At 35.0% G+C, this 27770-nt stretch overlaps 1 protein-coding gene across 2 annotated transcripts in view; it reads right to left on the bottom strand.

Moving 5' to 3' along the window:
• The window catches only part of necab2 (N-terminal EF-hand calcium binding protein 2), a 121699-nt gene that overhangs the window by 1913 nt on the left and 92016 nt on the right, over positions 1-27770 (bottom strand). The window contains exons 8-12 of one of the 2 annotated variants that reach the window (XM_048168967.1): positions 21940-22019; positions 12572-12628; positions 8138-8250; positions 4042-4119; positions 2045-2136 (exon numbers count right to left, since the gene is read on the bottom strand). In XM_048168967.1, the coding sequence (XP_048024924.1) occupies positions 2045-2136; positions 4042-4119; positions 8138-8250; positions 12572-12628; positions 21940-22019 (420 nt within the window). The remainder of the gene's footprint in view (positions 1-2044; positions 2137-4041; positions 4120-8137; positions 8251-12571; positions 12629-21939; positions 22020-27770) is intronic. The other variant, XM_048168968.1, reaches the window with a different exon arrangement.

The following is a 27770-nucleotide window of genomic DNA, read 5'->3' as shown; positions in this document are numbered from 1 at the left end:
CATTAAAAATCTCTCTCTCTCTATATATATATATATATATATATATATATATATATATATATATATATATATATATATATATATATATACACACACACACAGTCAAAAATTTATTCAGACACATTGAATATTTCATTCATTAATACAGTTTATTCACTATAGTTTAAAAAAATGGTAATAAAATATGACAAGGGGCCTCATTTATAAAGTGTGCATTGAAAAATGCTTAGCGCCACGTCAGGGTCTGAGCAGACATACGCACTTTTCCTGTCAGATTACTGCAGGTCTTTGGAAATCTAAGCTATTCTTGCAGCTCGCCATTCTAAATGAAAGGATTTGGACGATGGCTGATCTTTTCTATGTAATTAACATTAATTAGGTGTTGTTTACAACGCAGAGAACTGAAACCATTCAGCTGTGTGCAAGTTCAAGATCATTTGCGATTTATAGATTTCACATCTGAAAGAGAGGCGTACGCCCTTTTTCTGTGTGTACGTTCATTCTATGAATCACATGTACGCACATCTGAGAAATGATCATAAGATAAAATTTAAGATGGTTTCTGTTCAACACTTTATAAATGAGGCCAATGATCTCAGAGTGTCAGAAAAAAATTATCTTAATTATGTCAGATAACAGTTAAGCAAAACCTGGTCAGGTCAAAGTGTCTGAATAATTTTTGGTTCCAAAATTTTATCAATTTTACTGGTAGTCCACTGTATGAAGAATGTTTGGGTATAATACACTACCGTTCAAAAGTTTGGGATCGGTAAGATTTTTAATATTTTTAAAAGAAGTTTTGCCTGCTCACCAAGATTGCATTTATTTAATTAAAAATACAGTAAAAACAGTAATATTGTGAAATATTATTACAATTTAAAATAACTGTTTTCTATTGGAATATAATATAAAATGTAATTTATTTCTGTGTTGGAAAAGCTGAATTTTCAGCATAATTTCTCCAGTCTTCAGTGTCACATGATCCTTCAGAAATCATTTTAATATGATGATTTGCTGCTCAAGAAACATTTATTATTATTATCAATGTTAAAAACAGCTGTGCTGCTTTTTCAGGATTCCTTGATGAATAGAAAGTTCAAAAGAACAGCATTTATCTGAAATACAAAGCTTTTGTAGCATTATAACACTACCGTTCAAAAGTTTGGGGTCAGTAAGAATTTTTATTTTTATTTTTTGAGAAGAATTTAAAGAAATTAATATTTTTTTTCAGCAAGGATGCATTAAATCGATCAAAAGTGACAGTAAAGACATTTAAAATGTAACAAAAGATTATATTTCAAATAAATGCTGCTCTTTTGAACTTTCTATTCATCAAATAATCCTTAAAAAATATTGTACACAATAAATGTTTCTTGAGCAGCAAATCATCATATTAAAATGACTTCTGAAGGATCATGTGACACTGAAGACTGGAGTAATGATGCCAACACAAGAATAAATTATTTTCAAATAGAAAACAGTTATTTTAAATTGTAATAATATTTCAGAATATTACTGATTTCACTGTATTTTTAATTAAATAAATGTAGCCTTGGTGAGCAGACAAAACTTCTTTTAAAGACATTAAAAATCTTACCGATCCCAAACTTTTGAACGGTAGTGTATGTCACAGTTTACTTTATTTTGCTATCCTCACCTACAGAAATGAACTATAGTGTCCTGCACCCACTAGTAAAAATATATTAAAAATTGTATTTTGTGTCTGAATAATTTTTGGTTTGACTGTATATATATCATATATATATATGAAAAGCCCACTTCTATTTACATGTCCTATTTATGGAGGATAATTGCATTGATTGTATAATTTGCAGCAGGTCTCTTTTAAAATGAATGCTTTTAATGTAGAGACTGTCATAGGACGCACACGCTGAAAATTAGAGTAATCCTGCAGGGTGCATAATGGCTGTGAAATCTAAGGACATCTCTACCCCAACTACACAAGACAATAAAAGTAGCATAAAAGGCTAGTTTGGCAGTAATGCCCATAGCAGCCCTTATGGCAGGTAGCAGTGAAACGCACCAGGCACAGCAACAGAGGACACAGCCTCGGGCTGGCATAGAGTATCCACTTTCACATGCTGGAAGGCCTTGCAAGCTGCAGTCTGAAGGTGCCTGAGAGAAGCAGAGACAATTAAAAAAGGAGCAATACAAACATAGTTCCAGAACTCTAATGTCTTGTCTAATGTACTGTAAAAGTGAATTCTGAATGTAACTTCCAAAAAAATGCTATCTTTGATAATTGTTTGATAAGTAAAATAATAAAGCTCAGTTATTATTTGAAAAACAAGTTTGTCTAAAAAGCTGTGGCAGAAATTATTCATAGGTGTCTATAAAGGTGTGTCACAGTGAAATTTCGGCAAGATTTCTCAGACAAAAAAAGGTCCACTCTGTCAATAGTGTAGTGATATATGAAGCTCAAACATGTGTCACTTTCAAACCAAGCAGCTTTCTGTTGTCAACGCAGCAAATTCGAATGACCAACAGTGTTGGGGAAAGTTACTTTTAAAAGTAATGCATTACAATATTGCGCTACTCTAAAAAAGTAACTGATTGCTTTATTTAGTTACTTTTTATGCAAAGTAATGCATTACATTGGGGCTGGGCTGTTTGTTTGTTTTTATAACAACAAAAAAATTCTATTTTTGGCAAATGTAAAGGCCCTTTCATACCAAAAGTGAAATGAATAAGCCTCAGGCTGAAGGAAATGTAAATTCACGCCTTCAATTCAGCTGTCAAATTCAGCTGTCAGTCAATAAATGGAAAGAAATGAACTTGCGTCAGATATTTTGTTCTAAATTTAAAAGTAATGCATTACTTTAATAGTTACTTGAAAAAGTAATCTGATTACGTAACGTTATGCGTTACCTCCAACACTGGTGACTTGAACGTGAGCGAAATTTGCGTGGGGAACTTGTCAAAGAGCAATGGCAAAAGACTGCACCATAAATTTGGTCAGTTTAAATGAGTTCATAATTTGTTTTAAAATGAAAATTCTGTCATTATCTATCCACCCTCCTAATATACGCATCTCACATGCATGAAATACAAATGGGAGTTTTTATCAAATCGATAAAGCAGCTCTTTTCCATACAATGAAAATGCATGGTTGTTAAGTTCAGTTGCAACCAAAAGACAAAAAATACAGACCAATATATTAGAATTTAAAACTGGGTCCCCATTAGGCGTGCAACAGATCACAAAACTCACAGTTTTGGATCATATTATTACAGTTTTTGAGTCACGGATTGGATCATTTTTTAGATCAGCAAAAAGCAGTATGTGTGTGTGACTAAAATACAAATTAAACTGAGATACAAATGAAATAAATAGTTTTTCAGGTAGGTCTAACAGTATTCAGGTAGAAAATGATTTATCAACTGTAAGATAAGACTGCATAGTCTTCACTGTATAAAATATATCATATATAAATATAATTAATCTTTGTTAAAGCTACAAAAGTCATTTTCTTTTTGTCTTTTGTTGTTTGATCAACATTAATGACACAGATGGCAGCTGGTATATTAGGTCACTGCTGTCACTTTAAGACCGAAAGCACGGATTCAATATAATGATACGCATCCATTTTTTTCTCAATTGTTTACGTTCACTTAAGACGTAACCAAATGTGTTTACTAGGAACAGAGCATGAGTCCTAAATTCTCTTTTGCGTCTTCTTGTGCTTGAATGGTTTAAAATGGCGTGAATGTTTAAATTGACAGGACTTAAAAACACGTGCAAACTTTCACTCTTTGATGGTTAACCTTTTCAATTAATCCACAAATCACATGTGTTCCAAAGCATGGGGACAGGTCCCTATGGATCACAGATCAAGTACGATCTGTTACACCCCTATTCATGCTAATGGAAACCATATAAATAGACTAACCTCTAGAACTTTTTTCTCATGTCTCGTGATAATTCAGGTGCTCATGGCAATCAAGATGAGCAGAGTTTAGTGAGAAGATCCAAGTGAACACAACAAACACTAAGATACACACAGGAGAAAAGGTGTTTTACCTCTTCCATTCCTCCTCTCCATCCCAAAACTCGTACACCACAAAGGAAAGGCCGTCAGGCAGCCGCACAGCCGTCACACTGGAGAGAGATGAACAGAAGAACGACAGTGAATAAACACACTTCGTTTCATGAACAGAGATTCAGCAAGCTGATGGAAAACAATGTTAAATCTTGTAGAGAAACACAGTGAAAATAAATAAAACAAGGATAATGTCTTCAAAGAGAGGGCAATTACTCCTATCCTATAGAAAACAGAAAGAGAAATATAATTAATCATTGTACTGTATGACCCTCCACTTGATGGCAGTAACTCCTCAGATATTTCTGCTCTGCTATAGCTGCAGCCCGTTAGGCAATAAAACAGCAATGATTAGCATTAGCTCAATAAATCAACAGACATCTAAACATTAGCTAGATCTGACAACCACACAGACTGCTCAAACTTTCATTAGAGACAGCAAAACGGCAGCAAGTAGCTTTTTTAACACTTTCTGGATGGGGAAATGATTCAAGCTCTACTTAATCTTGGGTCGCCCACATGTAAGAGAACCTGTCATGTCATGACATTTAAAATCAATGAAAACAAAATAGTATGGTCTGTCAATGATATAATAGTATATCAATGTTACTAAAATAACACTGCTGTGTAGAGATGCCTTTGGAAAGGGAAAGACTTTTGAGAGGAAGAACAAGTTACATTTAGATGAAAGATTATGAAGACATAATTCTTTCTTGCACCAATTAATCCCTCAAATAATGTGCATTAAGAAAGTAAATGGGTCAAATTTTGATTTTATGTTGACTTTAACGGTGCCGTAGAACTTCTTTTTAAAAGTAACTGTGAAACTGTGAAGTTTCAGCTCAAAATACCCCATAGATTTTTTTTTTACATTTTTTTAACTGCCTATTTTGGGGCATCATTAAATATGAGCCGATTTAGGCTGCGGCCCCTTTAAATGCTCACGCTCCCCGCCCCCGGAGCTTGAGCTTGCCTTTAACAGCATAAAAAAAGTTCACACAGCTAATATAACCCTCAAAGTTGTTCTTTCCAAAGTGTTCGTCATGCAGCATGTCTAATCGTGTAAGTATAGTATTTATTTGGATGTTTACATTTGATTCTGAATGAGTTTGAGGCTATGCTCCGTGGCTAACGGGCTAAAGCTAACAGTACACACTGTTGGAGAGATTTATAAAGAATGAAGTTGTGTTTATGAATTATACAGACTGCAAGTGTTTAAAAATGAAAATAGCGACGGCTCTCTTATCTCCGTGAATACAGTAAGAAACAATGGTAACTTTAACCACATTTAATAGTACATTAGCAACATGCTAACAAAACATTTAGAAAGACAATTTACAAATATCATGATATCATGGATCATGTCAGTTATTATTGCTACATCTGCCATTTTTCGCTGTTGTTCTTGCTTACCTAGTCTGTTGATTCAGCTGTGCACAGATCCAGACGTTAATACTGGCTGCCTTTGTGTAATGCCTTGAACATGAGCTGGCATATGCAAATATTGGGGGCGTACATATTAATGATCCCGACTGTTACGTAACAGTCGGTGTTATGTTGAGATTCGCCTGTTCTTCGGAGGTCTTTTAAACAAATGAGATTTACACAAGAAGGAGGAAACAACGGTGTTTGAGACTCACTGTATGTCATTTCCATGTACTGAACTCTTGTTATTCAACTATGCCAAGATAAATTCAATTTTTAATTCTAGGGCACCTTTAATAACTGTACAGGATTATTATTGTTGCCAAACAGTGAACAAAAGTATTGCAAGTTGGTAGATGAGTTATAAGTTAATTTGAATAAAATGAGCATTTGTAGAAATGAAAGAGCATTTCAATCACTGTTCAGTCATTCATCACTGTTTGACAAACAGAAAATAATATTTGAGTAATAAAGAGGAAAGTTGAAAGAAATAAGGCAGATAAAGGGAGGCTACAGAGATGACAGTTCAGCAGCAGTCGGGTCTTTGTAGAAGCTTGCAGATGTTCTCACTGATCAATTATTCACTAGTCTGATGTGAATCATGACGGCAGTACAAAATGCTGCCACACAAAACCCTCTCTCAGAGAACAGACTCGGGGAGCTTCCTTGAGAAACACTATAAAAAGCTATTTTACTCACTGCTCTTACATTATTATTTCATACTGTGGGGCTGAAAAAATGCTCTCAGTCATGGCCTGACCAAAAAATCTGAAAATGAAGCAACTCCAAAACTACTGTCCAAATATGTGAGATTTGTTTTAATGTTTTTCAAAGAAGTCTCTTATGCTCACCAAGGCTGCATTTATTTGTCCAAAAATACAGTAAAGACAGTAATATTGTGAATCATCATTACAATTTAATAACTGTTTTCTATTTTAATTTATGTTAAAATTGTATTTGTATTTGTGATGTCAAAGCCAATTTAGTTCTCAATTAAAATTCCTTAGTATTATCAACATTGAAAACAGTTGTGCTGCTTAAAGGTGCCCTAGAATTAAAAATTGAATTTACCTTGGCATAGTTGAATAACAAGAGTTCAGTACATGGAAAAGACATACACCGTGTTTCAAACTCCATTGTTTCCTCCTTCTTATATAAATCTCATTTGTTTAAAAGACCTCCAAAGAACAGGCGAATCTCAACATAACACCGACTGTTACGTAACAGTCGGGATCATTAATATGTACGCCCCCAATATTTGCATATGCCAGCCCATTATCAAGCCATTAGACAAGGGCAGTACGTCTGGATCTGTCCACAGCTGAATCATCAGACTAGGTAAGCAAGCAAGAACAACAGTGAAAAATGGCAGATGGAGCAATAATAACTGACATGATCCATGATAACATGATATTTTTAGTGATATTTGTGAATTGTCTTTCTAAATGTTTTGTTAGCATGTTGCTAATGTACTGTTAAATGTGGTTAAAGTTAGCATCGTTTATTACTCTATTCACGGAGACAAGAGCCGTCGCTATTTTCATTTTTAAACACTTGCAGTCTGTATAATTCATAAACACAACTTCATTCTTTATAAATCTCTCCAACAGTGTGTAATGTTAGCTTTAGCCACGCAACATAGCCTCAAACTCATTCAGAATCAAATGTAATACATCCAAATAAATACTATACTTACATGATCCGATGTATGCAAGCAGCATGCATGATGAACATCTTGTAAAGGTCCATTTTGAGGGTTATATTAGCTGTGTAAACTGTGTTTATGCTGTTCAAGGCAAGTGCGAGCTCCAGGGGAGGGGGAGTGGGAGATTTAAAGGGGCCGCAACCTATATATCGGTGCATAGTTAATGATGTCCCAAAACAGGCAGTTAAAAAAATGAATTAAAAAAAATCTATGGGGTATTTTGAGCTGAAACTTCACAGACACATTCAGGGGACACTTTAGACTTATATTACATCTTTTAAAAAGAAGTTCTAGGGCACATTTAATATTTTTGTGGAAACCGCAATTTTTTTCAGGATTCTTTGATGAATAGAAGTCTAATCAATAGAATGCATCCTTGCTGAATAATTTAACTATTAATTTCCTTAAAAATAAATGTAAAAAATCTTACTGACCACAGTCTTTTGAACGGTCGCTTATTTAACCAGAGAACACGACTGAGTAACATATTCATTTTAAAGTAATCTTTTAAGGCTTTGTAAACACTATTAATACTGCAGAAAAACAGCAATTGTTTAAGCAGTTTCATCATTAATTCATGAACTAGAATAACAACAACCCCCTCTGCTCACCTGCCCATCTTTATCTTCAGGAGGCAAAACGATACAGCAGCTTATTTCAACACATCAGGGATAAATTCACATTGTTGAGACACATGCATTTATGAGAGGGATAGGTTTACTCTCGAAGAATTGCATAGCAGTACAGTTATTGCTATCCTCCAACAGGGTAAACTTAATATAGAGCATCTGCTTTTCCCTCAACAGATAAAATCTGAAAACACTTCAGTCTGACAGCACAAAAAAGCACAGAAAGGTTTTGTACTTTAGTACTGTACTATCATACTGATAAAATGCAATGACAGATAAAGATGGTCAAACTAAGACAAACAAATGAAGTCAACTCACTGGAAACAGTCTCTCTGAGCAGACACATTCTTCAGGTATTGTTTCAGGGCCTCGCAGAACTCTCCCAGGTGCTTCTGGGAAACGTTCATCTCCTGGCGGATCAGGTAGAGGGACTAAAGAGTGATAGGATGGGGAGAGAGAGAAAGTGGAAGGTTAGTTTCCAATAGTCTGAATACATAATGAAAACTGTGAATCTGAGGGGATGATGGGAATGTCTTGTGATTAAAATGCAAGTTATGAATACTTTGAATAATTATTAACATGTCCAGATGTTAATATTCTCTTTAGCAAAATAAATAAATAAAACCAGGCCTATGTAGAGACTCAAATCACAGCATAATGGTTCAAGAAACCATAAGTTATAAACACTTAACTCCAACCCGCTTAGGAAAAGCAAACTGTCTTAAAAGCTTTGACACTCATTTACAAAGAGTCATGGTCTATACTGCAGCTGAAGTGTTAAGCAAGACCTACATATGATTATTCCTTCAGGAGAAGGAGAAATAAATATGATACATACCAGACAGTAAAATCAATACAGCTACTCTTTTGGATCATCGCCTAAGTAACTAATTAATTCCCAGTGTAATCTAAATGATGTAGAAATGTGGGAGTGTGGTTGGCTACCAAATGAAGTACAGTACAAATAACAGGGCAGGCTTTAAACCTTCTGCACTGCAACAAACAGCGAAGGAAAAAAAAAAAAGATTTGATCTATCAAAATTTCATAAGATTTCTTAAAGGATAAATTTAGAACTTCACGGAAATTAAACTAAACTTGTCTGTTTCACGTAATTGCACTTTTCTCGTGTAACATGTCACTCAGGCCTCCTACTCTTTTCTAAATTGGTGCTGTCATCTTGAACCGATTTTATTAAGTCTGAGAGATTTGATTAAATAACTGATATTACTAAGAAATCATAGGTTTAAATATTACAATTGCCTGGCAGACTATTTCCACACCGCAGAGCATCCTGAGAAACCTGGAGCGTTGATTAACATCTGCATTTATATGCTGAAAATCATGCCAACATTCAAGTCATTTCAGCCTAAAGTAATATCCTCTAAAATGTTTACTACCGTTCAAAAGTTCAGAGTCAGTAAGACAGTGACAGACATTTAAAATGTAACAAAAGATTTCTATTTCAAATAAATGCTGTTCTTCTGAACCTTCTATTCATCATAAAATCCTGAAAAAGTATAAAACATATTAAGCAGCAACTGTTTTGAACATTGATCATAATAAGAAATGTTTCTTGAGCTCAAAATTAGGATATTAGAATGATTTCTGAAGGATCATGTCAACACTGAAGACTGGAATAATGATGCTGAAATTTCAGCTTTGCCATCATAAGAATAAATGAAAGTAAAATAGAAAACTATTATAATACTCTTTCACATGTCTGTTTTTAATCAAATAAATGTGGCCTTGTTGACTAACCCCAAACTTTTGAACAGTTGTGTATGTAAATCCTATATTGGACCTGGTGAACTGCAGAAAGAGAAAAGTCTGCAGATTCAGTGTGGGCTCGCCTATAACTTTTATATGCTATATTAAAACCAAACGACTGCACCACAACACAAATAATATCTTAAAAGGACAAAAAAAAGTGAAGAAAGGGCATGTTTTTAGGAGATATCAGGATATATTTTTGTGTGTGGTGTATGCTATAACTAAAGTGTCACATCTTTAATAGAGCATGTGTAGTTCCCCGGCAGGTGGGGAAGATAAAACCCAAGCGAAACCATTAGGCCCTTCCATTCGACAGCCGTCCCGTTCCCCGAAGGCGAGGGCGATAAAAGAGCAAAAGCCTGGTAATAAACCCTGAACTTAATCAAGAGCACTATGCCACCCAACACTAGCCAGAATGCAATCAGAAACACTACATTACCCGACCTACACACGATGATAAGTATCATTCTGTTTTCCCCTTCTCCTCCACTGGAGGCCTGATCTGATAGGCACATAAGAATAATTAGAGGAATTCGTGAGGATTCGCAATCCAATTTTCTTTGCATTCGACATGTGGCTGATCCGAACGCACTGCATTGCTACCGACTGCACTAATGTCTTTCATTAATCTTCAGTGTTTGTTTGAACAGTGAGGGGGCTTCATTCAGATTCAATGGCATGGAAAAAACTGATAAAACAAAGCTTGGAAGACGATGCAAATGTGACCCGTAGCATAAGGCTTTGGGCTCTGTGGGATATTCTGTGTATTATTAGAATCCTTAAATCTCTCGCTCTGACAGAAGCCAGTTTAAATTTCCGTTAGCAATATTTCTTGGGTGTATTGCAATGTCTCTCATTTGGCTTTATGTGGAATTAGCAATCCCTGATGTGGTGAATGTGCTTTGCATATATGTGTATGATGTGTGTCTCTTTAGCTCAGAAGGGAACCTAAACTAATGAACCCTAAAGACCCCCATGTGGAGTTGAACTGCTCCACTTCTACATTATGCATCAGACTATAAAACACACACACACACACACACACACACACACATTATGAGAGAAGATAATATTTTATGTGCACAATTTCCTACCATCTGAGTGAGGAGAATGTCTCAGGTACAGTACGAGTCCATAAAAAAACATAAGAAACCTCAAGAGGGTTTGAGAAATTTCACCGTTACCATGGAAACTGGGGAATACCATCCCATTTCTTTCTGATTGGCATCTTTCTACCCCCATTTATCCGTTCTCTGGCAACACTGACTAAATAGCATTTTAATTTTCCCCCTTTTGAACTTTAGCATCTCTTTAAATGAGCTGCTTTGTTAAAGTCTGAGAGTCATAAATGGGGGCAGCTCACTCTCCCTCTCTGCATCCATCCCATAATTTCCTCCAAATGAGCAAAGATGGCTTTCAGATATGTAGCTGTATAACTCCCTCACCCTCAAGGAGCTCTCCCTTTCTCTTTCGGTCTGTCTTCGGTGGATTTATCAGCAGACAGCTGATTTATATTCCTCTTGGCCAATCAAGACAAGCACTGCGGGTGGTGTAAGAGTCTATTTAAGTCAGTGAATGCAGCCTGTAAAGTATTAAACTGCTGAGCTAACAGATGCATTGAGCCATTGGACTGATCAGTCATTAGTCCACTCTCTATAAACATGTCTTGAAGAGAAGATAAGAGCTCCCCCTTCTTGCTGCATCCTCCACTCTGCTTTAGACGTCAAAAATCAATTGTTTTCTTATATCTGGAGGTGGGAGCACATTTAAGATGCCTGAACATTTTGTTCATATATGCATGTAGCTCATTGTAATGACTTCCATAAATATTTACAGGAGGAAAATCAAAAATCCAAGTAGCAATGATTATATGCTAATATGCACATTCATACATATTCAAATATATGAGGGCGTGAAGAAAAGCACTACTGCTGTAATACCTAAGAAGATCTACCTGTTCATTTAAATATGCAGCATGACTGTTCATATCTAGGACTAGGATTAGGTTCATTTTGTTTAAATGTTTGTCAGCCAAATGTCAAAATGCATGCAATTTCCTGGAAGCGAGTGGAGCAATAATCAGTTGTAAACAGAAATAGCTGGGTAATGGCAGTCATTGTTTTAAAATGGCTCTTTTCTGCTCTGTGTAATAATCATGGCAGATAACATTGCGGGAGACCCTGATATTATTATAGGTGTGATGAACTAATTCCAAAAATATCTTACGGGTCCCAAAAACAAAGCTTGTGTTAACCAACAAACACAGAGGCACACACTAAAGCTGTCAGGTGGAACCTGCTCAACCCCCATTTTGTCCTGAAATTGACAAGGATTAATGGATAAAAAGGAATGATTCAATTACCCCTCATCCCTCCAATGTCAATAAGAAGTCAATTTGAGCTAAGATCTCTGTTACACACTGAACTCAGTTGCACCTTTTCCTTTTTTTAAAACACAGCAATCTTTTCCTTATTAGATCTAAAACTTTTAAACCACAAAGTTTTACAAGAGATTAAATCCCAGCACTCCCACACTTTAACCGAACAAATCCGTATGATATTTTCGTGCGTTCCCATCACGCTCTGCTGTGTGTATCACACAGTCCACAGAGCGAGACTGATTTGTGGCCAGGTGAGGTGTAGCGTGATACTGCCTCTTATCTTTTAGAGGCACAAATGACTTCTGGAACATGCTGGTATTAAACACACTGAGCTGGTGCTTTCATATGGAGAAAGAAATGGGACTAAATCCTGAGAACAGGTGGCAGATCTGCTGCAGGTGTGTGGAACAGAATGAGGAGCTCTGGAGAGACCCTAGCTTGATTTGATGGGGGTTTATTCATTGGTTTTTAGCAATAACTGTGCTTTTGTGTTTTAAGATGGAGGGAAAAGGTGAAATTGGTCATGCACTGTCTTGGAGGGTTTTATGCAGTTTTTTTTGATCATGCTCTTTGGTATACAAAGAAGTGCTTTAGTACTTACTGCGCTAGTTGTGCCATCAGTGTCTGTTAGTCGCTGATGTAGGTCAAACCAAACTGTCTGCAACAAAAACCAGAACAGAAAAGCCACCAGTGAATTGACTGTCCCCCTCAGCTGCCCCTCGCCGCATCTGTCTGTCTGCAAACACTCAATCAGGTGAGCTCAGAAGAGATGAATCACATAAACACATCTGCCTGACTTCTTAACAAGAAAAAAAAAAAGAAAGTCTAAAGCAGGCTACAAAACTGAAAAGTAGAAATGTATAAATGAGTCATTTAGGGGCTGTTCACACATTCCACTGCACTTCTTTTCCATTGTTTTTCTATGCAAACATGCACTTGACGTCTGTCTTTAACCGTTTCACTCGCTACTTGCTTCTTTTGCATGACATGCTATTCTAAAAACGAGGTGCTCACCTTTTAAAAAAACGCATCTCATTTTCTCACAAATGTGTGTAACTGCCCATTATTCAATGTGGGTCAATAATGAATTTGTGAAAATAATGTCATATTTTCTATATTTGCAGGTGATTCTTGCATTCACTTCAATAAATTAATGAATCAATGGTTTCAGACTGATTTGCAGCTTCTTTTTTGTCACCACAGTCAGAAAATCATATGGTACTATTATTTATTATTATTTTCCTTTATTTAACCAGGGGAAGTCATATTGAGACTAAAGTCTCTTTTTCAAATGATCCCTGGCCAAGAAAGGCAGCACTTAAAAATGTATCAGCACCCCATAAGCCATACAACAACACCTAAGGACAAGAGTTAAATACAACAACAAACAAAATATAACACAATATCATAATGAAGACAAGCAGAAAACAAAACAGAACAGCAGCCTATATACAATCACACTTATAGCTGAAAGTTTCTGTGACATATAATTTAAAATCTTTAAGAGATATAATAGTGCCTAGCTTCAACTGTTTTTGCAAAGCATTCCAGGTTGAAGGGGCATTGTAACGGAAGGCAGTTTTACCAAATTCAGATTTTACAGCAGGTATAATAAAAAGAATGCTATTACTTGATCTGAGATTGTATCTATTATTTTCTACCAAAGAAAAAACTGATAAGTAAGAAGGCAACAGTCCTATCACTGCCTTATAAATAAAAATAAGCCAGTGATGCTGTCTACGAATTGAGAGTGGAGGCCAACCTGATAAACTGTACAAAGTACAATGATGTGTAGAATATTCAGCACTATTAACAAAGCGTAAAGCAGAATGGTAAATAGAATCTAGTGAACATAAAACAGACTTTGCTGCATGCATATACAGAATATCTCCATAGTCTATAACAGATAAAAATGTAGCAGCAACAAGTTCCTTTCTTACTTTTAAATTAAAACAAGCCTTATTTCTATAATAAAAACCCAGTTTAACTCTCAGTTTTTTTACCAGGTTGTCTACATGGGGTTTAAATGTGAGCTTTTCATCTAGTAAAAAACCCAGATAATTATAACATGACACTCTTTCAATTTTCTGATCATATAGAGTGATAATTTGAGGCAAATCTTGTAAATTGCTGGAGTGAGTGAATAACATAAATTTTGTCTTATTAGAATTAAGTACCAATTTCAATTTAAGTAAATTATTTTGTAAAACTGTGAAAGCATCCTGCAATTTCTTTAATGCCTCATATGGAGATCTAGCAGTACTATATATAACGGTATCATCCGCATAGAGATGTGCAGCTGCATCTACGTTTGTACAAATATCATTTATGTAGATTGTAAACAACAAAGGCCCTAATATGGAACCTTGAGGGACTCCAACTATTAGTTCTGTCTCCCCTGACATAATGCCTTCACAAGTGACATGCTGATATCTACTAGACAGGTAATTTTTAAACCATTCAATAACATTATCAGACATCCCAATTTTAGACAAACATTTTAACAACAAGGTGTGATCAACCGTATCAAAGGCTTTTGAGAGATCAATAAATAATGCTGCACAAGATTCTTTACAGTCAATAGCACTAACAATATCATCAACTACCTTTGTGGCTGCTGTGATGGTGCTATACCCTTTCCTGAAACCCGATTGAGAAGGAGTAAGAATATTATTTACTGTTAAAAAGTGCTTCAATTGATCACTAACCAATGACCAAAATTTTGGCCAATACTGAGAGTTTTGAGATAGGACGATAATTGTCCATAATAGTTGGATCTCCATTTTTAAAAAGTGGTGTTACATGCGCTGTCTTCCAAGATCGAGGTATAATATTTTGTTCTAAAGATAAATTAAAAATATAAGTTATTGGTTCAACAATAATATTAGCCACAAGTTTCAGGAGGAAAGGGTCAAGCCCATCAGGACCAGCTGATTTTTTACAATTTATATTTCGTAACGCAAATAAAACCTTCTCCCTTGAAATTGGCTCAAAAGTAAAGAGGTTCGATCCCCAAACATTGGGGTGAAAAAACCCTGGAGATAAAAGATGTTTTTGCTCTGACTTAAAAAGGAGTCCGGCAGAGGCAAAATGATTATTAAAGAAATCAACTATATCTTTTTTATCTGTAATTTGTACATTATTCACATTTACAATTTTAGGAAGTACAGAAAAAGAAGAGTTTTGTACTATTTTCATAGAATTTATAGTTTTCCAAAATTTAGCTGGGTTTTTTAAATTTTTTGTTGTCTCATCAAGATAGAATTGTGACTTAACTTTGCGTATTTGTGTAGTACATTTATTTCTTAAATATCTAAAATTAGCCCAATCATTTTCTTGTCCAGATTTCCTTGCCTTTGCCCAGGCTAAGTCCCGTTCATGCAAAAGTGTAGATAATACATCAGAAAACCAGGGATTGTTCCTCCCCTTTACTTTGAACTTTCTCAAGGGTGCATGTTTATTTAAAATACCCATGAATGAATCTTTAAAATATGACCACGCCAATTCATAGTAGTGTTGTTGAAGTTTATTTCAACATAGTAGTGTTGTTGAAATAAACATATTTTGCATTTCACATAAGTATTAAATACAGTAGCCATTTAATTTTCATGTGTTGCTAGATACTAATAAGATGTAAAATCTCTAAAACACAATTTGTGTGATTGAGTTGGCATATGACAAAAAATTAAGCATAACTACCTAAAAGTATAAAAAAAACAACAACTATACAGTAGAACTCACCAGGGCCTGTGTGATGTTGTGGAACTCATAGCAGATGAAATATAGAAATCTTCAGGATAGCAACTGACTTAGATTTTACCTGAATGTTTTCATAAGTATCTGACAGTGTTGTGAAAGGGTAGAGAGGTATATCTTAATATGAACCTCTTTACTGAGTAGCAGGGCTGTAACCACCATAGACATTGAGTCCCCCACAATAATTAGAAATGGCCAAATCTTACCTCAAAAATTTAATATTCTTATTGCTGCTCTGCTACACTCCATTACGCACCGCTCTGCTTGTTGTTAGGATGACAAAATGTTTTAAAAGTTACATTTTTAGCCTGGTCTGCCTCAGCAAATCTAACAGCGCTCGTCAATGTCAAAATGATTGAGATGGCCAATGCAATGATGAAATGCTAGTGAGTGCAAATGAGTGCAAATTCTAATGCAAAGCTTTAGTTTTAACAGTGAAAAAGTGTGTGTTAAGATGCAAGTAGCAAAACATTTAACTGTTTTATGATAGAAATGTCCAGCATAATGTTCATATATGTTCATATAATAATTCAGCATGGATAGTATTATCCACTGATGCAAACTACTCAACTTTTTAAATTAAATTTCACCATTTTGAATTGAAAAATGAAGAAGTGACAAGAAGGGATGAGACTTTTTTTTTGTTTTACATACGAATAAGACTGAAAATGGGCATATTTTTAAATAAAATATTATTAGCAAATAGTTTAAACTGATTACTACACAACTAGGCTACAATTAAACCTAGAACTTATTTTACCGTTCTTACTTTTTCTGTATTCCTTTAAATCCCTGTAAATTCTTTAATTATTTAATTCCTTTAAATAAAATATGACCCTGGACCACAAAACCAGTCATAAGGACCAATTTTTTAAATTGAGATTTATACATAAATCTGGAATCTGAGGGTGCAAAAAATCTAAATATTGAGTTAGCAATGAGTCCTTAGCAATGCATATCCACTCATAAAAATAAAATTCTGATATATTTACAGTAGGAAATATCTTCATGGAACATGATCTTTACTTAATATCCTAATGTTTTTTGGCATAAAGAAAAATCGATAATTTTGACCCATTCAATGTATTGTTGGTTATTGCTACAAATATATCCGTGCAACTTATGACTGGTTTTGTGGTCCAGGGTCATATATATATATATATATTTTTTCAACTCTGATACATTTCAAACTAGAAATGTTGCTATTTTTTTAAATAATGGCAGGTAAAGTTGAAGTTTTTTTTAGTAATCAAGAATCTAAGCACTGAGAGAAAGCCTGCAAGTATTATTTCCCTTCCTCCATGTAGAGGCTACAAGTAGTGTCACTGGGATGCAATGATGAATGCACATAATAAAAAAAACACTGAGAACAAGAACAATATAGGCTATATTTCAAATATTCTCACTATATTCCAAACATAGGTACTTTATGAATTCATGAGGAATTCACAGCAGCCCTGGCTCTGAAAAGTTAACACCAGCAATGTAAGAATCATTATGTGCTTCATAAAATGAGCGGTGCTGGTTCCTGTCAGTCCATCCACATGAAGTGAACAGGGATGGTGTAGAATATTCTTTCCCATCATGGAATGACAGAGTACATAATGGCCAGTAATGATGCCACAAATTCATGCAGCTGTCCCTCTCACTGAGAGAAGCGACGGCGGGTTATCCATCAAAAATAATAGCAAGAATGACAACCGCCGCACTGTCGAGTCTGAAGACCGCAGGAGCGGCATGAGCGTTAGTCTCCTCAGTGATTGGAGGCTATCAGGGTGCCACAACTGGATGGAAAAAGAAATGATGCGCTTCCTAAAGCTGTGGGGGCGCATTATGCAGACAACAAGAGCGCTCTGATGACTGATCCAGCTCTGAGCCAAAGCGGGTCACCAAAGTCAGGCTGCCCTGTCCGCTAAAGCGACAGCGAGAATGGGGAATAGGACAAGACAGACGTACAGTGCTGTGTTTGACATTTCAATTAAAGTGAAGGCTCTGAGGATGGATGTTTAGGGGAGCATGTGCTAAATCCTGCATAGACCCAGGTGTGCTGCAAGCATAGATCAATTATGGCAGATTTCAAAGTGGGCCGAGCAGAAGAACAGAGTTTGACATGGCATCTTGAAAAAATTGTCACTGATTCGAGAACCTTGAAGGCAAGACAAACTATGACGATTGCAAAAGGTTGCATGACTTGCAGGGGTGGATGGGAAAAAAAAAAAAAGATATTTCAAAATATTGCGATGTTTTACCTCATGATACTGTATTGACAGTTTCATGCCAAAAATATATATATTACGGATGTCAATAGATAATTTTTTTAATGTGCGATTAATCGCACACTTATCGTGAAATTAAGCATACGCCATTTACCTTGTTTAACACGTCCATTTTGCCATCATTGCCTATATCCAGCAAAGTAAACCATCAGATTGAAGTGTGATCTTCACAAAACTGTATTTTTCAGCTTTTTTCAAGGTAAATTTAGATGTCTTTCCAAAAAAGGACAACAAAAAACCAAATGATATGATTTCATATAATTCATACATTTATAGCACCCATAAAAAATCACAGCAAAAAAAAAAAAAAAAAAAACGTTTCAGAAGTCAGTGTATAGTATGTGCAACAGCAAAGAGCTTGTTTACATTTTAGACAAGTCAAGTTGCCATACTGAACAGGACCACATGGAGATGCCAAAAAAACCTAAACCAACCACCTTGACCTGCATATATACTAAAGTACACAGCAACATACACAGGACAGATCCAAACATTATCCTGAATGTGTGTGAAAACAACGTGAATGTACTGAAATGTGCCTAATTAATAATTAATTTAAACTAAGCTCTTCAGAATATTTCTCTTCCTGCGTATATGTGAATGTACCGTATCCTTGTTAATCTGGACTGACGCCAAAACATCTCCCAGTACCATTGCAGTCTCTGCTGCTCAACCCAGATATCCTCTCATTCATCCCGTCTCACCAGGATGTGTCAGAACCTCTCTTCCACTGAGAGAGGAATAAACCATTTGGGTTGGTTTGGCTATTCTTAGCTCCAGCAATGAGAACCTGCCTGCCAGAAACTCCAGTATTAACTGGGGACTCTATTAGTCCACTGAGCTCAGTGTCTATCAGACGCGCATAATAAAATGACTGAGAGAAAGAGAGATGGTGAAATAATGGTTAACCAAGAAAGAAAAGTTACATAAGTGTTGAATGAAAAAAAAAAAAAAAAAAATCTTAGGGTAAAAGCTGCCATTAACTAGTGCAGTACTGTGGTTGTCAGATCTGTTTAATTGCTTCCTTTGTTCACCGTTTCATTCCTGCCCTCCTTCACTGCTCTCCACCCTGAGCAATGGAAGTAATAACTATAAGAAGAAAAGATTACTGGCTTTGCTAAATGCAATCTGAATCTCATCTCAGGCCTTTACATATGAATATGTGTGTAATTATCAGAATGTGCTTGTGTGTGTATGAGTGGATGTATGTGTAATAGTAACAGAAATTACAGAAGGCACAGAAAAGCTCTTTCCACACCAAAGTTGTACTTCCTAATCGACCGGTGGACTTCTGAAAAGATGCGAAGGAAGCAAAATATGTGTTTTTAGACTAATTTTATTTGTGGATTTGTGTTTTAGACTAATGTAAATTCATGTTCAAACTCTATTTAGTATTTACTGTGCTGGCAAAATGAGTCAAAATAAACATGGGCTAATTACGAGCTACAGGCAAAACAAGTCGAAAAATGTTGATTTTGGTCGAATTGAGGTTTTCGCAAAAATTAGTTCATTAAGCCCTAATCTAGTGATCCGAAAGCTTTAAATATCAATTAAACATCTAAAAGTACCTTTATTTGTATGTTTTCTGAGAGGAGTACCTTTCCTTTGTCCATGTTGTCCATGAAAAATGCTGTTTTTCTCTGCTCATTTCACCACTCGCGCTTCTCCTAAGCAAATTCCTCATTGGTCCAAGTTTGGTATCGTTTTAAAGCGCAGCATTCCAACTTTCTGAATATTTATAGCGAATTTTTGATGGCATGAGTCTGAAGCAATGAAATGTGATTTTCAAACTCATGCTGATGTGAACGAAACGATCTTACTTGTGCTGACAGAACCAAAGCACGTGCACAAAGACGCCTCAGACAGTGCGCGATCCCGATACACACATATAAACAGAATTACAGTACTTCAAAATATTGAAAAAAGTTGAATATATATACAGTACAGTCCAAAAGTTTGGAACCACTAAGATTTTTAATGTTTTTAAAAGAAGTTTCGTCTGCTCACCAAGGCTACATTTATTTAATTAAAAATACAGTAAAAAACAGTAATATTGTGAAATATTATTACAATTTAAAATAACTGTCTTCTATTTGAATATATTTCACAAAGTAATTTATTCCTGTGATGCAAAGCTGAATTTTCAGCATCATTACTCCAGTCTTCAGTGTCACATGATCCTTCAGAAATCATTCTAATATGCTGATCTGCTGCTCAAGAAACATTTAATGTGTACAATTGTACAAAATATTTGTGTACAATATTTTTTTTCAGGATTATTTGATGAATAGAACGTTCAAAAGAACAGTGTTTATCTGAAATCTAATCTTTTGTAACATTATAAATGTCTTCACTGCCACTTTTGATTGATTTAATGCATCCTTGCTGAATAAAAGTATTCATTTCTTTAATTTCTTTTCAAAAAAATCTAAATCAAAAATTCTTACTGACCCCAAACTTTTGAACGGTAGTGTATAATGCTACAGAAGCTTTGTATTTCAGATAAATGCTGTTCTTTTGAACTTTCTATTCATCAAGGAATCCTGAAAAAAAAAGTACACAACTGTTTTCAACATTGAAAATAATCATAAATGTTTATTGAGCAGCAAATCAGCATATTAGAATGATTTCTGAAGGATCATGTGACACTGAAGACTGGAGTAACGATGCTGAAAATTCAGCTTTGCATCACAGGAATAAATTTATTTTGTCAAATATATTTAAATAGTACACAGTTATTTTAAATTGTAATAATATTTCACAATATTACTGTTTTTTACTGTATTTTTAATTAAATAAATGTAGCCTTGGTGAGCAGACGAAACTTCTTTTAAAAACATTAAAAATCTTAGTGGTTCCAAACTTTTGGACTGTACTGTATATATATGTATACAGTATATATATTTTTCCCTATAGATATTTGTTTTTGGTGTATGCCAAATTAGGTGTTATTAACAGGGATTTTGTTTTGGTACCTTCATAAAACTTTAATTTTTTTCAAAATTGACTTTGCTGACTCTATCGACTTCAAACAGGTGTAGCTCAAACCATACATGCGAATCACACATCATTTTGAAGTTTTTTTAATATAGATTGTGAAAATAACAATAACTAACTTTTGAAAATTTGCTCATTTTGCCAGCACGGGTCACATATATTTTAAAACGTTATTTATTCCTGTGATGGCAATGCTGAATTTTCAGCAGCCAACATGATTAATGTTGAAAACAATTGTGCTGTTTAATATTTTTGTGGAAAATGTGATGCATACAGTATTTTTCCAGGATTCTCTGATGAATAGAAAGTTGAAATCGTAACATTGTAAATGTTTTTACTGTCACTTTTGATCAATGCATTCTTATGGAATAAAAGTTTTTAAATCTTGACTCTAAACTTTTGAATGGTAATGTATACTTGACTGTCATCAAACAACCAAATCCAATAAAAATATTGGTTTATAGTGACATACTTTTTAATAAATTCAAGTCAAATTAAGTCTCATCAGGTGTTTATGCATTTAAAAAATAAATAAATAAAATGTAACAGCAATTACAGGGATATCAGCCAATCACAGCAATGTGAAAACCTTATGTGACTTTTTGGCCTTTTTTTCACCCCCTCACAATCAATATGATATCAATATCATCCTCTAAAACATATACAGTTTTGGACAGTGTTCCTTTAGATGTGATATATTTATTTGACAAAAAATATGAAATATCTACTCAAACAAAACATCCCAGTAATCTATATATTATTATGTTATCAGAAACTGAGCTAAACCTTTCCATTTGTGGTCAACAATGTTTTTATTTTCTGGTTCTCAATACACTGGATTGTATCTGCACGGGTCTGTGGATTCTGACCTCTCAGTATTATAAGACTCTTCCCAGGAGGAAGCACTTGACCTCTCAGTATTATAAGACGAACCTCTTACCTTGTTCTCCAGACGTCCAATCAGCTCAGCCAGTCGGTTGATCTGTGCCTCAAGTCCTTCTTTTCTCACCTCAACAGCTCCTGACAGAGACAGAAAGGCACTGTGCATAATTTGCAGATAGTTTCAATGATGTTTTACTCTTCCGGGCACCTGAAACCTCATCTCAGAGTGGCTGTCATAGCAATGCGACAGGGTGAATCAAACGTTCAGACATTATTACTAAGCTTAAGTCATTACCTAGATTATAATGGACGTTTCCACATTTTTGCCAACTGCTTTTTGCCAAGGTGTTCGTTGGCAGATGACACTTTTAAAAGAAGCAATGAAATACATGTTTTTGGACATGTACCATAGTATTACCACTTAATACCATAGCTGCACCATGGTACTGCCAGCACGAATATTGTGTTTTGCATAAAAACAAAAGTGGAGAGCGATTACCATGATTTTCAACCTTCCTTTATTTCTTTTATGCAATGACAGATCCTATTAATGAGGGAAAAGGTTTTCCTGCCTTTGAAATCAGCCCCACTCGAGGTGCCAAACCAATTATGCTCTAACACCTCCCTTGTGTTGATGAGGCCAGCATAATGGGGAGGGGAGACATTTTGGAACACATTAACTGTTACCATAGCAATAGCAGGACCAAGTAAACAGGGTCTGAAACATTTTAAAGGCATAGTGAGAATAGTGAAAATAATCATATAAATGTGATGCGATCTGGGAAAACCCGTCGGATGTTGCGATGGAACGTTTTCAGTAAAGTCAAAAAAATAGTTTGAATGTCATTTTTTTGGTAAAAATTGGGTTTTCATTAAATTATCATTCTATAACATCTTGTCTAACATCTCTGAAAATATCTTGGCAAAATTTGCCTATTAAGTGCAGAAAAATCACAATTTATAGTGGCAAGGCTGTCTTTCTCTAACGTTACTGTTTAAGAACACACCCGGCGGAGGTGAAAAAAAAAAAAAAAACGCCCATAGCTTTCCCTCTCTTAACACTACAAAGACAGTTCATCTATCAAAATAAACCACATAGCATGCACTGTAAACCCTAACGCTCAAAATACTTAATTCGTTTGAGTAGGAAACTTAAATTAAACAAATTAGTTCAGTTAAATTAACTGTTATGAGTATTTAAAACTTTCTTTTACTTTTGAGTTCACAGCACTGACATACAGTGGGTAATGAAAATATTCAGACCCCCTTAAATTTTTCACGATTTGTTATATTGCAGCCATTTGCTAAAATCATTTAACCCTTGTGCATTCACAAAAAAAAGTTACACATAGGTACAAAATGGACAAAAATGTCCATGCCAAAAAACTGTCATAGAAATATGATTTATTGATATTTTTTTCCACTTTCACTGATGTCAATTTTTTAACCAGCATCTGTTCTATCCATAGATACCAAACATTCATTAATTTTAAGAACTTTAACCCTTTAAATGCTGGTTTGTTTACATAATGCCATAGGTGTTTTTTTTTAATGAAAAAATGAAAAATAGTAGTTTATTTTCATAAACTACATGCTAAGCAAAAATTTTTTTTTTGCTTATTAGGTTCTTGGGTGGGTCAATGAAGAACAACAACATTAATTTTGAGGCATTTATATTTTTTATGTAGTGTCAGATTTTTTAAAAAACTAACACATAGGTGCAAAATGGACAAAAATGTCCATGCCAAAAAACTGTCATAGAAATATGATTTATTAATATTTTTTTCCACTTTCACTGATGTCAATTTTTTTAACCAGCATCTGTTCTATCCATAGATACTAAACATTCATTAATTTTAAGAACTTTAACCCTTTAAATGCTGGTTTGTTTACATAATGCCGTAGGTGTTTTTTTTAAAAAGAACAACATTAATTTTGAGGCATTTATATTTTTTATGTAGTGTCAGATTTTTTACAAAAACTAACACTTAGGTCCACAATGGACAAAAATGTCCATGCCAAAAAACTGTCATAGAAATATTATATATTCATATTTTTTCCACTTTCACTGATGTCAGTTTTTTAACCAGCATCTGTTCTTTCCATTGATACCAAACATTCATTCATTTTCAGAATTTTAACGCTTTACAAATCAGTTTCTTTACATCTTCAGCTTCTAATGCACCTGTGTGCTCACTGTCAGTGGGCAACACTAGCTTCAGAGCTTCCTCTGCTGAGTAACGTCTCTTCAAACAATGAAATGATCAACCCCTCAAGCACCACATATTTATAGGTTTGGCTGTGAGGACACCTGTGTGAACTCAAACTTTGTATAAAATCCACCAGACTAAAAAATCAGCATTTTCTTGTGGTGAAAACTAAAACAATGTGTTTAGGGGCTTCTGAACTTCTACTTCAAATTCAAGCGTACCTTTTATCTCCGTACAAAAACAATAACAAGAGAAAAAGTGTAATCAAGGGTTAAGATGCGTGTTTGGGTGAAAAAGAAAAACCTCAAAGCTCATTAACCTTCTTTGACTTTTTTCACATGGCCCTACACCTGACCCTATGACCCTGCCAGGGGTGTGGCTCATACATGGAGTGCGATTTTTGATTGACAGTACGATATAATTTTTTCAAACTAATTACACACATTAAATTTTCAGTAAACACATGCAAACTACACTCTGACATCCTTACCAATATACCCACACAATTATAGCTGCATTATTTTTCCAATTGACTCTATAATATGCATAAGTAGAAAACACAAAAAAAGCGAGTATTTCTTTTATATGCCAAATTTGAAAATATGACACAATCTAGTAAAAAATGGTAAAAATGTAAAATTTGAAGCCTTGCCGATAGAATGAATGCTTATTTGCAAATATTGTATCATTTTATAGTCAAATGGCCCTGGGTTAAAAAATTGCAGTTTTAATGGGTTTCAATGGGGACATTTTTGTCCTTAAGGTCCTAAGTGTGAGTATTTTTTGTATGGAGGGTAAAATTGATTTTTTGAAGGAAATGAGGGTAAAATATTAAAATTCCAATAAAAATAAACACCTGAGCCAAAATTCATGTAGTTGGCATTAACAAAGGCACACTTATAACAAAAAACAAAACTGAAAAGGACAAAAATGTCCATAAGGATGCACAAGGGTTAAGTTAATTTTTTTTCCTCATTAATGTACAGACAGCACCCCATATTGACAGAAAACCACAGAATTGTTGACATTTTTGCAGATTTATTAAAAAAAAATATCACATGGTCCTAAGTATTCAGACCCTTTGCTCAGTATTTAGTAGAAGCACCCTTTTGAACTAATACAGCCATGAGTCTTTTTGGGAAAGATGCAACAAGTTTTTCACACCTGGATTTGGGGATCCTCTGCGATTCCTCCTTGCAGATCCTCTCCAGTTCTGTCAGGTTGGATGATAAACGTTGGTGGAAAGCCATTTTTAGGTCTCTCTTTTAGGTCTTTCATGTGTCTTGCACTGAGGAGAGGCTTCCGTCAGGCCACTTTGTCATAAAGCCCCGACTGGTGGAGGGCTGCAGTGATGGTTGACTTTCTACAACTTTCTCCCATCTCCCGACTGCATCTCTGGAGCTCAGCCACAGTGATCTTTGGGTTCTTCTTTACCTCTCTCACCAAGGCTCTTCTCCCCCGATAGCTCAGTTTGGCCACGCTCTAGGAAGGGTTCTGGTCGTCCCAAACGTCTTCCATTTAAGGATTATGGAGGCCACTGTGCTCTTAGGAACCTTAAGTGCAGCAGAAATTTTTTTGTAACCTTGGCCAGATCTGTGCCATGCCACAATTCTGTCTCTGAGCTCTTCAGGCAGTTCCTTTGACCTCATGATTCTCATTTGCTCTGACATGCACTGTGAGCTGTAAGGTCTTATATAGACAGGTGTGTGGCTTTCGTAATCAAGTCCAATCAGTATAATCAAACACAGCTGGACTGAAATGAAGGTGTAGAACCATCTCAAGGATGATCAGAAGAAATGGACAGCACCTGAGTTAAATATATGAGTGTCACAGCAAAGGGTCTGAATACTTAGGACCATGTGATATTTCAGTTTTTATTTTTTAATAAATCTGCAAAAATGTCAACAATTCTGTGTTTTTCTGACAATATGGGGTGCTGTGTGTACATTAATGAGGAAAAATTTTAACTTAAATGATTTTAGCAAATGTCTGCAATATAACAAAGAGTGAAAAATTTAAGGGGGTCTGAATACATTCTGTACCCACTGTATTTCAAGTAAACTAAACTGTTTTGCCCATGCTTTGCCCATGGCACTCGAAAGGAAAAGTAAATGCTAAAATCAAGTGTTATATAATGTTTTTTGTGCAAGATTAATGGTAAGGGAGATTTAGTAGTGATTAATGTTTTGTTATGCTAATTTAGAAGAGTTGGTTATGGTGACAAGTGCACTGTAAAACTGAACAGTGAAATTAATTAAATGAAATTAGTTTGTTTCACTCAAATAATAATAAAAGTTCATTGTACTTAACAGAAAAAAGTTGAGTGAACTCAAAATTTCATTGTAGCAAGGTGAACTTAATATGATTGAGTTGAGTTGCAGCAGATTTCTAATTCCCAGCATGCTTTGCATCAGACTGTATAAATGTTGAAATTAAGTGTTATTTTGTGTGTTTTTGCATAAGATTAACATAGGGAGACATAAGTTAGTGTTTAATGTTGTGTTATGTTGGGATTGACAGAGGGTTCTGTTATGTTAGTTTTGTAGGGTTACCATTCTGGTGAAGAGTAGACCCTGTGGTTAGGTTGAGGATGGGCTGCAAAACTTTTAAGACCACATATACTGTATGTTGTTTGATTACATACATGCAAGTATATATTGACAGTCTCTTTGATAGTCATAATAGCATGAGTTTTTTGCTAACTAACATTTAACCAAGATCTGAATGTGATGTTTATGTAAATTAACTATATGTACTTGAGTGGAGCGAGGCTGAGAACTGTGGGAGCGAAGGAATGCCAGTGATGTGATTGTTAATGAGAGACACCTGTGCACCACACTGGCCTTGCTCCACTTCCATGGCTCTCGGCCTCGCCCCACTTGTCACAAAAAAATTAAGTTCTACTAACTTAAAAAAAAATAAGTTAGTTAACTTAAATGTTTCGAGGTAATACGTTTCCTCAAATGTTTTGAGTATTCTGAACTTGCTGAGTTTTACAGTGTGTAGAATGAAGGTGTATTAATGCAAATTTCCTGCTAGTCCTGTATAAACTACTGCACGCAAAGATTTTTTTTTTCTAATGCAACGTTATCATGAGAAGGCGGAGCACAAGAGAACAACAGAGCTATAATGAACACACATGTGTTCTAATTATGTTTATTAGAGGTTGAATTCAAATCAAATACTGCCAAACTGCCCATACTACTTCTGAATAGGATGTCTACTTCATAAAATGTATGAAAATATGGAAATATATGGTTCAGATTACTCAAATAAATGGAGGCGCCTTTAAATGGTCAGATATGGAGCTTGGGTGTGATCTAGTGAAAAAGTTTGGTACTGCGCCCAAAAAAAAAAAATATTACTGAAAGCTCATTTTTGAAATATTTCAACCTAAAATTTGGAATGTTGACATTTTTGGCTTTTATTTTCTTGCAGTTTAAGAGTAAAAAGTGCTTTGTAATATATTATTATAAAATATAAACAATTATATTTTTACTTTTTCATAAACTTAAACTTCTATAACCTTAGGTCTGTATTTCAAAGCATTCTTGAATTACAGCCATTTATGTTTGGATAGTGCATTTTCATGTCTACGTGAAAAAAAGGGGGTGACAGTTATTTAAACCTGTTTTTCTCAAAATTCAGTTTCTGAAAATCAGAGCAATCAGCCGACTTC

Source organism: Megalobrama amblycephala, linkage group LG19 (genome assembly GCF_018812025.1).
Source record: "Megalobrama amblycephala isolate DHTTF-2021 linkage group LG19, ASM1881202v1, whole genome shotgun sequence".
Taxonomy (NCBI): domain Eukaryota; kingdom Metazoa; phylum Chordata; class Actinopteri; order Cypriniformes; family Xenocyprididae; genus Megalobrama; species Megalobrama amblycephala.
Note: the sequence above shows the minus strand (reverse complement) of the source record. Positions and strands in the feature narration are given on the sequence as shown.